Here is a 14,110-nt window from a genome sequence, read left to right as displayed (position 1 = left end):
TTTTAGGAGTGCAGTTCATTTTCTGACAAATACGCAGGGTTAACACCACCCCTCAGTCCACCACAAGCGAAGCCTTTCTGTACACAGACCAAGTACAAGCACGCCTGCAGAAAAATCACAGCTTGAAAGCAAACCATTTTGTACTGCGCATGTAGCCCTCCGATGTGTAGAAGTCAAACACTACTGGACAACTGACCCTCAAAGAGACAGTTTTCATTTGTCACAAAAAGAAAAAAAAAAAAAAAAAAGAAAAAAAAAAAGATGTTGCTATAGCTCCTGCTTGCCAGGCTAAACCATATTCATATAACCTACTACTATAAAAGGTGGCAATAATGCGGCTACCATGCACATCATTTCACATCAATAAAAAACTCTACACACTTGATACGAAGTTTAAACTTAAGCCCTCAGTAAAACATTAAAATTCTGAAGAGAAATAAAAGACATTTCCTGCAAGTGAGATGGCTCAGTGATGAACTCTGCCACTAAATAAGTATTACGCTGTATCCAGAGACCCAATTAGCATCTCTAGTCATCTACTGCCATGGGATGAGATAGCTAAGAGCCTCTTCAGAAACAGCTTTTAAGCCCTATAATTACCTCCTATACTTAAAACGCTAAACATATTTGAGAGGCAACATTTACACATAACCAGTAATTACAAGTCACAGGTTCAGATGTCTTTCATGTTCTGCTCTTTAATCTGTACTTTATTTTACTTCTTGCCTGGGAAAGTGGGTATGTCATTGAACTTTTCTTCTGGAAAAAGAAAAGCAAGCATTTTACCAAGGTGAGGTGTCTATGAGAGGTACGCATTCTAGCAACCAGGGTGCTTTCGCAAATTAGTGTTCATCCTTATGTTCCCTAGGAACATGCTCAATTACTAGGTACTCTGAAGAGCAACTTCCTCTTGGGCACCTCTGTTCAATAACTTGTTAGCCTGAAGTCTTCCTAGGAGAAAGTTTAGCAAAGACCCACTGTCATCCTCTTATGCATATGAATTTTGAGAACAACTGCAATTCTACAAAACATTTATCTTCACTTGTGTCCCTACTTGCAATTATGATAGTAGCAGTACTTCGAGGTGTCAGTGTATCAAATACCAAAAAAACCCAGCAGTCCCCAGGAATCTGTAAGATGCACAATTTAAGGAAAATGAAGGCAACAGATATTCACCAGAAACCACTACTGGGATCTCAGGGTTGTTACTGGACTGTGACACATATACCCTATTCTCACTAAGGTGGGTGAAGGAAAGTATATCCATCTCGGAGTTGACAAAGCCCAGTGCGCAGAGACTATTTTTATATTTTCCACAGAATTAATCAGACTATAGAAGGAGGAAAGCAGCAAATACAAACCTCAACCTGACTTTCTACCACAGCCTACAATCAACCATTCACGTATCTTAACATTATACCTTATGCTAATTAACAGGATGAGTATATATCCTCTTAGTGATGGCATTTGGCAGAAACACAGATGCTCAGCAAATGAGTGAAAGAACAGTGGAAGTTTGAAATATTAAGCAAGCAAAAATTATCAGTATTCTAAAACAGTGGAACTTCTTCCTACTTCTTTTTTTCCATCCATAAATGCATCTGGTAATTACACCTTACAGCACAGGTGACTAACACCTGCCAAAATATTAGATGACAATTTGAGATTAAAGTTGTTTTGAAGGTATCATTTACAGTACTCTTATTATGACTAGTGAAAAGATTAGTACAGGTTTAATTGCCAAGGACTGTTTTCCTCTAAATGCGAAACATCCTTAAGAATGTTATATACATTGCATAAATGTTTACTTTCACTAGTTATTAAACAAGATTTTAAAAAGAGTCTGAGTGAATATTCATCACTTGGATGCAAAAATCTAGCACTTGGACAGTACAAAGTCAATTCCACACGTAAAGGAGAGCACTCTGTTCCTAGTGACAGATCTGGCCTTATGAACCAAAGTTTTATGTTAAGACTCTTTAACAACAGATTATTTTCAATGCTTATGAAGGATCCCCCTCAAATTAGAACACACCAGGAACAAACCAACATCTAGGAGTCTTAACCTTATTCTGCTTCCCAGTGTTTGAATACATGCAGCATGCTTTCTCAATTTCAACAATCCAAAGATCTCAATGCACTGGTCTTTAGTTCTTACTGCTTCTCACAGCCAAACAAACAATACAGTTGAGGTCTCCCTGTCTTTAAAAATCAAAACTTACCCTCTCTTCAAGATCAGAAAGTGAAATGAATGCCTGCATAAAAAAGACTTGGGAAATATGAATAAGATACTGTAATTGTAACATGACTTCCATAGACTATGGACAAACGGGATATTTCAGTAATTGTCCAGAATTACCATGCCTCCTGGTTAGGAAGAATTTAAACTGCTTTGTGTGAAAATTATGCAGGTAAAAGGGTGAAGACCAGCCAATCTCCTGAGCAGCAATGGAGGACCAAGTTGGTAATGTTGGCACATGGCAACACAGGAAGAAGGTATTTAGAAGGAGGCCTAACCCCAACAGCTGCCATACCTGCTCCAATTAGAAATACTAACTTCATTTTTAACACAATTGTTGAATGACTAAATGCACAGTGGCCCCTGTGACTTTCATGCTGAAGTACCACAGTTGGCCAAACTCATTCAACACACAAAAACCTAGGGAGAGAGCATGTGCAGACCTCAAGTGTAAGCAAGCCACAGACACGACACCAGAGCATGTTCAGAGACAAACATAAAAGGGAGAGCAAGGTTACTGTGAATTCTGCAGTAATGACAGCTACATTAACAGACATACTTAAAAGCACTATACCCCGTGTTAAAAGATGAATACACACATAAATATCTATGTATATCTCAATACAGCTGCTGTTCAGGAAACAAACCTTTCTCGGGGTTAAAGTTCCCCCCCATCCATCTGATTTTGTAATGCTGTTCTTTGAAAACTCCTGTCTTTTTTTAATACATTCTAAAAGAACTCCATTTTGTTTAAATACATAGATTCATGAAAAAGACTAATTGTTAGAGGCAACAAACTATCAACTTGACAATTTTACTATGCAAATTAAAGTTAAAAGATCTACTTTCAATATAACTGGGAAACACCACTGAATAGTTTTTAAAAAACATTACTTGCTGAAAGCCAGCTGAGAATCATTCATTTTTAATTCCAGAATGCGTCCAATAATAGCCGAGATTCTTCCATTATTTCTAGTAGTTACTCATATTCCTTCAATCTCATTCCAGAATTAACTCAAGAGTACTTTTGCTAGTAAAAATCATTAGCGTATCAACATTTGACATCGAAAAATCTCATTAACTGAGCTAAGGAATTCTAAAGAACTCATGATGAATCTAAAAAGCGCACTCTATTTGAATGCATACAATTTCAAATAGGTGTCATCTGAACAGACTAAGTGGCAAAAGCATGCCCTCTGGGTATTAGAATACAAACAAAATCCATTACCTGGTGGCTGGGTCCAACTCTGATTTCACCTTGGGTACTGTTTAGCCTCCTAATATATAAGGGGGGAAAAAAACAGCAATGAGAAAGAATTACAATTAATGTAATTTAGGATCATATTCTGTATTTTTTGTCACTGAATTCCCAATGCAAATGGAAAAGAAGCAAAAATAATACATTATTAAGAAAACAAGAAAGGATACACCCAGGTGTATTACAGGCCATGCTGCAAATGGCAAAAACCAACAGGGCTAGTCAGAAACTTCAGTCAAGCAGTCGAAGTCAAGAAGAGGATCAATGTGATCTGTCCTCAGAGCAGCAAGAAAGCAGTCAGCAGCTAATGGGACACACACCTGCCTACTTTTTGATATTTAAATTTACTGTGATGCAGAAGTAGCACTGACTTCTAATCAAAAAAATCCTTTAAAAGCCTCTGAAGTTCTCTACAGCTCTGAACTGCTCTATGCTTTAGCCAGCCAGCCCAAAGCCTGCTATGCAATGAATCACCTCCCAAGAACAGCTTTTACTAGTACTGTTCCTTTAGCTGCTTATTTCAACACCAAACCTAAAATAAAGCAGGCAACATGCTAAGCACTGTGCTATAGATTAGTACATAGGAAATACCACGTTCCTCATGAACGTCTTCATGGTCATTTTAATTTTGAAACAGAAAATATCTTTAAAATATTTGGGGTGTTAATCTTTGAAGAACAGAGCCTTGCATTACCAGAATTGGCAAAACTAATTTATCTTTTTCCAGGCAGAGTTCATGGAGAACTATTTAAGTTACTCTGGATCTCACATTCAAAATTATCTAGCTCTTGTTTTAAGAAGTTAAAATTATTACTACTGCTGTTATTTGATTTTCAAAAATTACATCAGATAGCATGACGCAGAAGCATGGAAAATCTAAAAAGCAATAAAAACATGCCTTATAACATTTGTAAAAGTGAATTCGATTCAGTTCATCCAGAAAGGCCTTCCCTTCCACATAATGTGCTTGACCCTCACTTTTCCACTATTTTGAAAACATATTTGTACAAAAAACTTCAAGTTCCAAATGAACTGTCCATGGAGTGAGAATTATGCTCTGAAGGGCTCTGTGCTGCTCACACCATTGGCTGGAATTACTGAAACATCACATTATATGGTAGTAGAAAAAACATTTTTTCATGTTGCAGTAGAATTACTGTGGCAACAACAGAAGTTAAAGGTATGCCAATATAAACCAAAATAATACATGTGACATGACAGAATTTATTTTTCTTCCTAATCTTCAACAGACTAACAGAGCAAATAAAAGTTGAGTACTGAAGAGTGCCCTTGGACCCTTTTTCTTTATTAAAGATATTACAATATAAGCAACAAGACGGCACATGAAAAAAACTAGTTACTGGAAATACTAATTTCTCCAGGACTACAGTTGAATCCATGAGACCTTTCTGCTGTAATATCCACCTATTCTCAAGAGCTAGCTCACTATAGTCTACAGAGGCATTGGTGCATGAACATTGGTACGTGGGTTACTGAATGCAGCCGCAGTCTGAAAACTTAAGCGACCCTCCAAGACTCCCGTAAAATGGCGCTGAAGAACAGAACCAAATCCAAAGGATTTCAATATCCTTAAAATCAACATTTTTCTTTTTCTATAAGTTGTTCTTATTTAAACAGGCATCTTTTATTTATATTCTGTATATTACATTAAAAGGATCACAAAATTCAGAGCTGTTTTAAGACAAACTTCTGAATGTAACACTTCAGTAACTGCAAGACCTTTAAGGGAGTCTCAACACACTCGCAAGGAAAAGCACACACCTAAACCTAACAGAACACTATCTATAATCTGGAAACAGCAAACTTGAATTAACCTTGCAATCTGCTGGTACAGGAACAGTGACGTCATTTTACAAGTAAGCTGCTGCCCTGCAGGATTTCTTATTCACCCTGCTGTGTTCACAGTGATCATAACAATGACTGAGAAAGTTTCCTTTAAACTTTAAAAATTAAGGTCATGACCATAAAGTGCTAGCCCTGAGCAAAACTAAACAACAGAGAGATCAAACCATTAAATATCAAAAGTCAAAAAGCCAAAAAGGTCACTGGAAAGGTTGATTTTAACATGCATATTTTGCATATCTTTATAAACATTTTCGCCTCAAAATTTCAAAAAGTACACTGCATATGTATGTTCAGTTAAATGTCACCTTACTGACCGTTCTGAAACATTATTCATTGGTGCACAAGTGGGTTAACTACAGCAGTGGCTCTGAATGGCCCTTATCCAAGACAAGGTGACAGGAGAACCTGTCAGACAGGAATAAACACAGGTTTTGCAATACTCAATCTTATGGTGTTGTGTAGACATCGTGCCACCGTGCTGGAAAGCAAATGCACTCTAAAATATGTGCATGTCTCCTGAAAAGAATGGGAACACGTCAAAATGTTTTTCACTAATGCATATTTTTGCAAGACAATCTGATGCTGTTCTTGTTTTCAGGTTATGCAAAGAAAAGACCGAACTAGAAAACCAATGTTATATTTACAATAAAATTATAAATTAAATACTAGGGTACATTCTTCAGCTACAAGGTGTCAGATTTTTCCCTGTGAGGAGCAAAGGGAAAACCAACAACAGAAAATACTGATGCTCTTCCTTTATTCCCTGAATTCAGTTGAAAGCCATGCGTATCTCTACTAGTCAGCGCATAACAAACTAAAAACACAGTTACGCAGTTTCTGCCAAATACAAGACTTCACATCAGCCAAAGGCTGCACAAGTAGGTACTGTACTTAAAAAGAAAATTAAGGTATTTTTTGTTTTGATAGGAAAACCCACGGCACTCCAAATATCCCCCAACTCCCAATTCCTTCACTCAATATGATAAATAAAGCATTTGAGAATCAAGGCTGATGACAGGATGCTACAGCATCCTGTAAATAATTGCAAAGATAAAAGCGAAGTTTTGTATGGGACTCCTGCTCCTACCTATTCACGTGGAGTTAGCTGGGGAAACTCAATGGTTTCCCCACATGAAAATGAAGCATCGAGAGAAGTATTTCTGTGTGCTTTTTCACATTGTTTCCTGATTATATTCACATCCTAAAGGTACTCCCTTCCTCTGTCCCAAAAGGTAAAAGCTGGACTGAATCAAGCTGTTGTGCAGGGGGCTGTTTTAGACTGCACTTTTTTTTTTTTTAAAGAGCACAAAGCTGACTGCTCTGCAAGGGCACACAATCTGTTAAATAATTTTTACTGCTTCCACGTCCCCAGGAACAGGTTTGCAAATGGAAAGGAAATTCTTGCTATGGAAACTAAAATGCACTGTAGGTTTTTTAAGCAAAATTATATTGGTGGAGAGCAATTACAATAATAATGGAACAGCACTATGTTTATTCGGGGGGGGGGGGGGGGAGGACGGGGGAGGACATGAGGACCCAACACTGTATATGAAATCTGACACAAAAGAAACTGATGTAACAAAGCAGTATCCATAGCAACAACAACTTAATATTTCAGTCCTCTTCAGCTGCAGTGGATTAAATATAATGACAAGATGTTCTCTTTGAAAAGTAACCTGTTGCCATGACAACGTTTTATTCTGCAAAGTAAACAGGGGCTGGTCAGAAAGGAGATGGAAGCCTGCGTCTGAATATCAAAAAGGCAAGAAGCTTCTGCAGCAGAGCAGGGCAAAACAAGCACACTCTAATCTGAGAGAGGCTTGTGCCAAACAGTTTGGAGAGAACAGAGAGGATGTTCAGTTCAACAAAACTTTGTCCTTTCCATTCTAAAGCAACAGGAGAGGCTGGAGGTTCAAGGCCAAAAGCAGCACCACTGAGAGAAAACAGTTCAGATGCGAACAGTGACAATGAGAAAGGAATAGGAGACAGCACAGAGTGGTGCAAAGCCTTAATTTATCAGCCTTAGAAAGAAGGAAAGAGAGGAAGGAAAGCTGGCAACAACAGTTCCTGCACGATTTCCCATACAGAAACAAGTTTAACCCTCTCTGTTTATTATCTACCTTCTGGTCTGCACCATACACCACACTCATACCATTTACCCATAAGCTGGCCCAACTGGCAGCCTCTGTCCACAAAAATAATGCAGCACTGCAATGCCATCAAGGACCAAAACATGGCAACAGAAGCACTGCAAGACAGAGTTTCAGCTGCAGTGGAGTACACACAGATCAGCTTTGAGGTAACTTGGGTTCAGGACCTGCGACACAAACTGGGTATTATAACACTGCCAGAGCTGTGCAGGAGTCAAGGTTGGAAACTCGCAACAAAACTCTCCAGAGAGCGGAGGCAATAGCAAAAGGCATTTGCAGATTTCTGCATGGCACTTCTCTGCACTGTCCTGTCTTTGTCCTACCCCTGACACAAATCCAAGCCAGTTCTTTACTCAGCACGTTTAGTGAAGATCTTTGCTAGGAAGCCAGGCTTCTGTAAGAAACCACGCACACTCTATACGTAAGTTGGACCTCCAAGGTCTAGGATCGTGTGTACAAGGTAGAATCTTAGAAACTGCAGTACTGCTTCTTTCATGTTCTCCTTTATGCTACCCTAAGTTCAGCAAGAAACAAGCTCTGTAATAACTGCACATTTTTTTTATAATGACTTACATGCCCAAGATGGAGGTGAGGGAGATGGTACTACTCCTGTTACCACACTAAACCAATTATGTTCTTCATCAGTTCATTTCACCCGGCAGCAGACATGGCTTACTTTTGTTCTGCTGTGGTCACCACACACTCAATGAATGCTCTCCACCACATACTGGACTTCCACTGGCTTTCTGAAACATCTGCTACTAGCCAGCAAAAGCTCAGAAAACATGAAAATAAATCAATGCTGCCATTAAGTTAAAAAAAAATCAAATCAAAAACCACACCACCAAAACAACACTACAACAAAACTACAAAATCACATACAGGGCAGCATAATGTGCTACCCATTTAACCACTCCTGGTACAATCATTCCCACTTCTGTATGTTGGGGAGATCTGTAATTAAACTCAAGGGATGCTTGAACAGAGAAAGGTTTTTAAACCGGCCAAATCGTTCAGCCACAGACCACCCCTCAGTCTTTCTTATTCTCTTTGGAGCTCCCCAAAAAAACAAAGGTTTCAAAATCAGCTTGGTACAACCCACTACCTACTGCAACAGACACGCCACAAATGCAAGCTTCACAGTGCAAAGGAAGGTTCAACAATTAAACTAGAAGTGCTGTCAGTCTAAGTAGCTCTCACCACCCTGGAACACGGCCTGTAGCACGGGACAGGGCTCTCTGAAGTTGAGACCAGAAGGGGTACCAGAATAACAATTACTATGTATTCAGCCATCACAATGCGAGGACAGGTTGATCATTAAGGAACAGTGCAAAAACAGTTGGAAGGGGTCATTATTTTTACATGAAAAAAGATTAAAAGAGGAAAGACAATGTAAAGCTAGGATATGTAGGGGTTTGGGGGGTTGGTTGGTTTTTTTGTTTGTTTTTAATAAGCAATAACAAGCTATAGCACGAAGCAATGATTCTTCAAGATTTGTGTTTATTTACTAAGCCTGGTAAGAAAATCGACAGCTTACTAAATAAAACCAAACCCAGATTAGATATATGCATTATAGTCAGAATATTTACAAATTGCAATCAGACACTTTAACACTGGATGTAGCCAAACGGTCACTATTATTGGCAAAGATAATCAGAAACATAAATTGAAAGCATAATAGGCAATTCCTGGATGTTTGTGATTTCTGTAAAATTAATATAAATCTAAAGTAGTCAGGAAAGACAAAGTATAAAGTAGTAGTTTTAAAATAAAATCTTTTTATGCGAATGGTCCAATACCCAAGATGAAAAAAAAAATGCCTTCAGAGGCAGTTCTAAAAACATCTGGCAAGGCTCATTTTGTTCCATCTCTAAGGGACAAAACAGGAGAGAACAAAATTACTCCCCTCCAACTTGAGCTGGTTGAAAAATAGTTTATCAGGGCCTGAAAGGGACTGGCATTACAATCAAAAGTTCCATTTGGTAAGACATTCTGTTTTATTTTATATTGTGCATCCATAAAACAAAACTCAGAACTTCTCTTGCCATGTTCCTCCCTCATCCGAGGCATGCAAGCTCTGTCTACAGAGACTTAACTATGAAACAGAGAGACAAACCTTTACATACATTTGCTCCTCTGTAGCACTAATGAAGCTGTAGGATTTCACTGCAAACTAGACTGTCTGCAAACACAGTAAGCCTCTGTCAAACACCATGGCTCTATTCTTAGTTCCTCCAAGCATCTGCTTATGGCCACTGTTGGGGGACAGGATACTGAGCCAAATGGATCCTCAATTTGACCCAAGACCACCGTTCTTATGCATGTTATGTTCTTACATTACACAGCTCAAAGTACAAAAAAGGGACAATCAGGTTCAGGCCATTCAACCTTCAACAACAAAAAAAAACCCAAAACACCCCCAAACTACCAAAAAAACCCTGTGAGTTTGGTGCCTAAAAATAACAGAATTTGTTCTCCCCCCAGCAAACTGAAATTCTTGCTTAAACACAATGAATTAGTTACATGGTTTTGTTTTCATTACATTGAGACCTATATCAAATTTACAGATTAAACAATGGCTTGTTAGCTTTTCCCAACAATTATTTTCCACGTAAAAAAATTACTTGTTACCTGATTTCATGTGTCCAGCTTGCACTTGTGCCTTAAACTTTTTTTAATTTCTGTTCTAGAAGCAGTATTTTAATGCTCAGAAAATATTCTTGCTACCAGTCAGCCTCTAGAAAGTTTAAGTTCTGTTTAAAACCTGTTGTAACAGTGTGTTATAATAATAATTTCAAAAAAAGCACAAGCAATTTCATATTCTGAGTGAAAAACCAAACCTTATTTCAGGCAAATGAACTTATACGGGAGCATTTTCAGTGATTGCTCAATCTGAAGATGGAATGAATAAACATGCACTAACATTTCTACCTTGAGTACAAGCTCAAACCTGCTGACTGCTGTGTTGGAACTTTAAAGGAAGCAGAGGACCCTGCGTTCTGCTCCTGTTTGGAAAAGGAAGTAGTTACAGAAGTCTGAGTCAGACAAGCAAAGCTTTTTCAAGATAACAGTATTTTTCATTGGGTTTATATACGAGAAAAAAGACTACAGAGTCCTTAGAAGTATTATCCCCTACTCAAAAGGTAGCATGGAAGCAATCATAAAACAACCATTCTTAGAGACAAGTTACTGCAAAGGAAACAAGCATTCTCTCCACATAGGAATTACCTCTGTGAGTAGTATTTTGCTTGTAGATTTTCTCTCTAATAATTGCTTTCCAATATTTGTTTCCCTTCAAATAAGGAAGACACCAGTATTTTGATCACAAGTTCAAAAAAATGAGTAAGTGGAAACCTTTGCATGATGCTAAGTCTTTCATCTGTTCTACATGTGATTCTAATAGAACCAGAATGTTACTTACTGACAAGCAACATTTACACTGATAAGTAAATATGGAAATGAATTCAGCACGGAAATATGTCACTTTAAGTGTTTATCCTGTATAGTTTCCAAAATGGCCAGGTAGTACCTTTGCACTTTCCAGAGCAAATACTCACTATTAAAACAGACTATGTACTACATCAGCACCGTATCTTCAGTACAATCACAGTTTACATGCAGGACAGTAGAATCTGGCACCAACCTAGAAGTTATTTTTTCCCATCATTCCCATCTGTTTCTATCCATTCATCATGGTGAGATGCAATGGTCTACCACTCAGTCTCTTAGCTTGCTTGACAACACAAATCTCCAGCTTCCTTCAACAGCAGGTAAGTGGAGAAGCAACAGCATGTGTTAAAGGTTATCAGCATGAAGATTGCAAATCATAAAACAAGCTTGAAGATAGGGATATAGTTCTGCCATACACCTGGAAATACAAAGCTCTCATTAAAACAAATTACAGCTTAAAGAATTGGGGGGGGGGGGGGGGGAGAGGTAATCTTACTGATTTAGGTCTTGAAAAAACAATTAAAATCGAAGCCAGAACAATGGAAAGACTATAATGTACTTGCCTGCTATTTCTTCATCCAAAAGACAAAATACAAGCACTCCCCATAATATACTTCTAACTTCAAACAGTTGGAATTTGGAGTGGAACTCTAAGTCACCAGACCACCTATCAACAGTGTCTGAACTGGAGAGAATCTTCTGGGCATCTAGCCAGCTTAAAACTTCACCATCAGTAGCAATGAATAAGCACACTCCACAGCTTGATCAAGGAGAAAGGATCTTTTCAGCAGACTGTCTTGCCAGTACCACAGATAACTTACAGCAGACAGCCTTACTTCTGCTACTACCAGGGGGTGGGGGTGGGGGTGTTTGGTTTTTGGTTGTTTTTTGGGTTGTGGGGTTGCTTTTGAGTTTTTTTGGTTGGGGTTTTGTTTTTTTTTTTTTTTTTTTTTTTTTTTTTTTTGGGGGGGGGGGGGCGCGCGGGGCACAGGCAAGGGAGATATATTTTAAAAAGAAAGCAGTAACACAAACAGAAAACCAAACAGTCTTGTACACCTATGCACAAGCCTGAAGAACTGCTTTCATTAGAAACTGGCTGACCAACCCCACAACTGGCGGAAGACATTTGGTGTTGAAGCACATGGAAAGGAAAACTCGAGATCTCACAATCTCTGAAAGCCTGCTGAGAGAGGAATACTGCCACAGCAACCAAAAAAAAAAAAAAAAAAAAAATCTATACATTTGCCAGGAACAGGAGCCATCCAATTGTACAGCACAGACACCAGACACCCTTCAAGGGGAAGCCAATATAACCAACACCACATCCACAAGTTTTCATGTGCAAGTGATTTAAGTGAAGAATGCCTTACCTGGCATATTGTTCCAGCAGTACTTGTTTTGCCAAATGTAATACTTCTGTTTGGCAATCAGATTTTGTTTTGTTATAACCTATACATATTTTCATTTTTTCCACCTGTGCTATTGTTAGTTAACCTTATAGTTTTTATAAGCGTTTTTTTCAAGCCTTTTTTTTAACACATGCACAAATTATCACTAAAAACCAGCACAGACTGCTTCATACCCTTCCCATCCCTTAACACATTCACTCTCTTCCGCTTGGAAGTCAACATTTAAAACAAATGTTGAGGACACCAGGTGTCATATCCTTGTATTCCTACAGGGCAGTGTCACATCCCTGTACATGTATTCAAGTAGCTCCTTTAAGAGGAATAAGAAAGTTTCCAAAGCCTAGGCCTACAGAGACACCCCTTTCAACTACGGGGCGATTCAGCAAGACTGAAGTTCAAGGGAACTGTGCTCCATAACCATTAGCACAACTTTTGTTCAGCCAATGGCAAAAATGACCAGTGATCCACACTAAATAGATGTTCTTGAGTTTTATGCTCTATAGGTGTAAAAGGCAATGGAAAAGGGAATGACACTTCAGAGAGCATACAGATACGGACACGGCACTAACATGGGCAAAACTACGCAGTTTTACTCATCATTCATTCCCCAGCTTCTGGCAAGAGGAGGGAGGTAGCCCCAGTAACGCACACTGCAGAGGTAAACTACTACATGTGCTGAAGTCAGCCTTCTGCTATGAAGTTCCAGCGACTTCACTACAAGCAGCACAGCCCATCCGGTCACCTTCAAACTCCACATGCTCCAGTAACTAGCAAGTTACCCTGACAGAAGCATTTCCCCTCAGCAACAGAGCCCACGGTGCCAACATCAGTTCTGCAAGCCAGTGGGCTAGGCAGAGGGCCACAACAGAACAGCACCCAGTTTTGCACAAGTTCAGACACTACTGTGAACGAGAACACACCACAGAATCCAGTTTACTCCCACTCAACAGAAACAACTCCTTTCAACCCCATTTACACTTAGCAGTGACAAGTCACTGACGACTGTCCCACAAGGACCTCAAAGCCAGTTGCAGCCATACTATCATCACACAAAACCGTAGAGCTCAAGTCCTCTGTTTTATTCACATCAGTCTAAAAATTTGTTTTCCTAGCCCAATAAAACAGACGTGAGTATTGCTTACACAGCTGTCACATCACAAGTCTTTCAGTGCATAAGACAATATTGCTGCATTTTAAGAGCGTGTGTGTTATTTGCATGTGACTGACAAGCAAGCAGAACCATGCTGGCTAACTCCCACCCACCCCCCACAATACCTGTGGAAGTATCAGTGGGATCACTGCCCCTGGGTCGGAACGAGAGCCACCCTTCCTCCGAGCAAACAACGGCTGCTGGCCTGCGACCCTCCCTGGAACATTATCCTAACAGCCTGTCACAGGCCCAGACGTTCCCTAACGGCCACTTCAGTAACGCTGCATCCCGCAGAGTGCCTCTGCGGCTCCCTAGGACCTGCCATAAGGTTGGCATGCAGACAGCACAACTGAAATTCAAACTGCACCAGGGGGTGGGGGTGGGGGGTGGGGAATATAAAATTACAAATAAGACCACACAGCTTCAACAATTTGCTACATGCACCCCTTAGCCAGCAGATTCCCTGCTCAGTGCCCTCATGCACCATACGAACAGCAGCACAGCAAAGCTGATGTGAGATTACAAGGTTCTGAGGAACATGCAGTAGTAATGAAATGATTTCATAAACATTTCAGAAGTCACAAACAA

At 39.4% G+C, this 14,110-nt stretch overlaps 1 protein-coding gene across 7 annotated transcripts in view; it reads right to left on the bottom strand.

The window, feature by feature from the left end:
- The window catches only part of RERE (arginine-glutamic acid dipeptide repeats), a 254,331-nt gene that overhangs the window by 97,979 nt on the left and 142,242 nt on the right, over positions 1-14,110 (bottom strand). For all 7 annotated transcript variants that reach the window (XM_037378707.1, XM_037378710.1, XM_037378704.1 and 4 more), the window contains one exon: positions 3,468-3,516. In XM_037378707.1, coding sequence (XP_037234604.1) covers positions 3,468-3,516 — 49 coding nt within the window. The remainder of the gene's footprint in view (positions 1-3,467; positions 3,517-14,110) is intronic.

Source organism: Falco rusticolus, chromosome 3, assembly GCF_015220075.1.
Source record: "Falco rusticolus isolate bFalRus1 chromosome 3, bFalRus1.pri, whole genome shotgun sequence".
Classification (NCBI taxonomy): Eukaryota; Metazoa; Chordata; class Aves; order Falconiformes; family Falconidae; genus Falco; species Falco rusticolus.
This window is presented reverse-complemented; position numbering and strand designations above follow the sequence as displayed.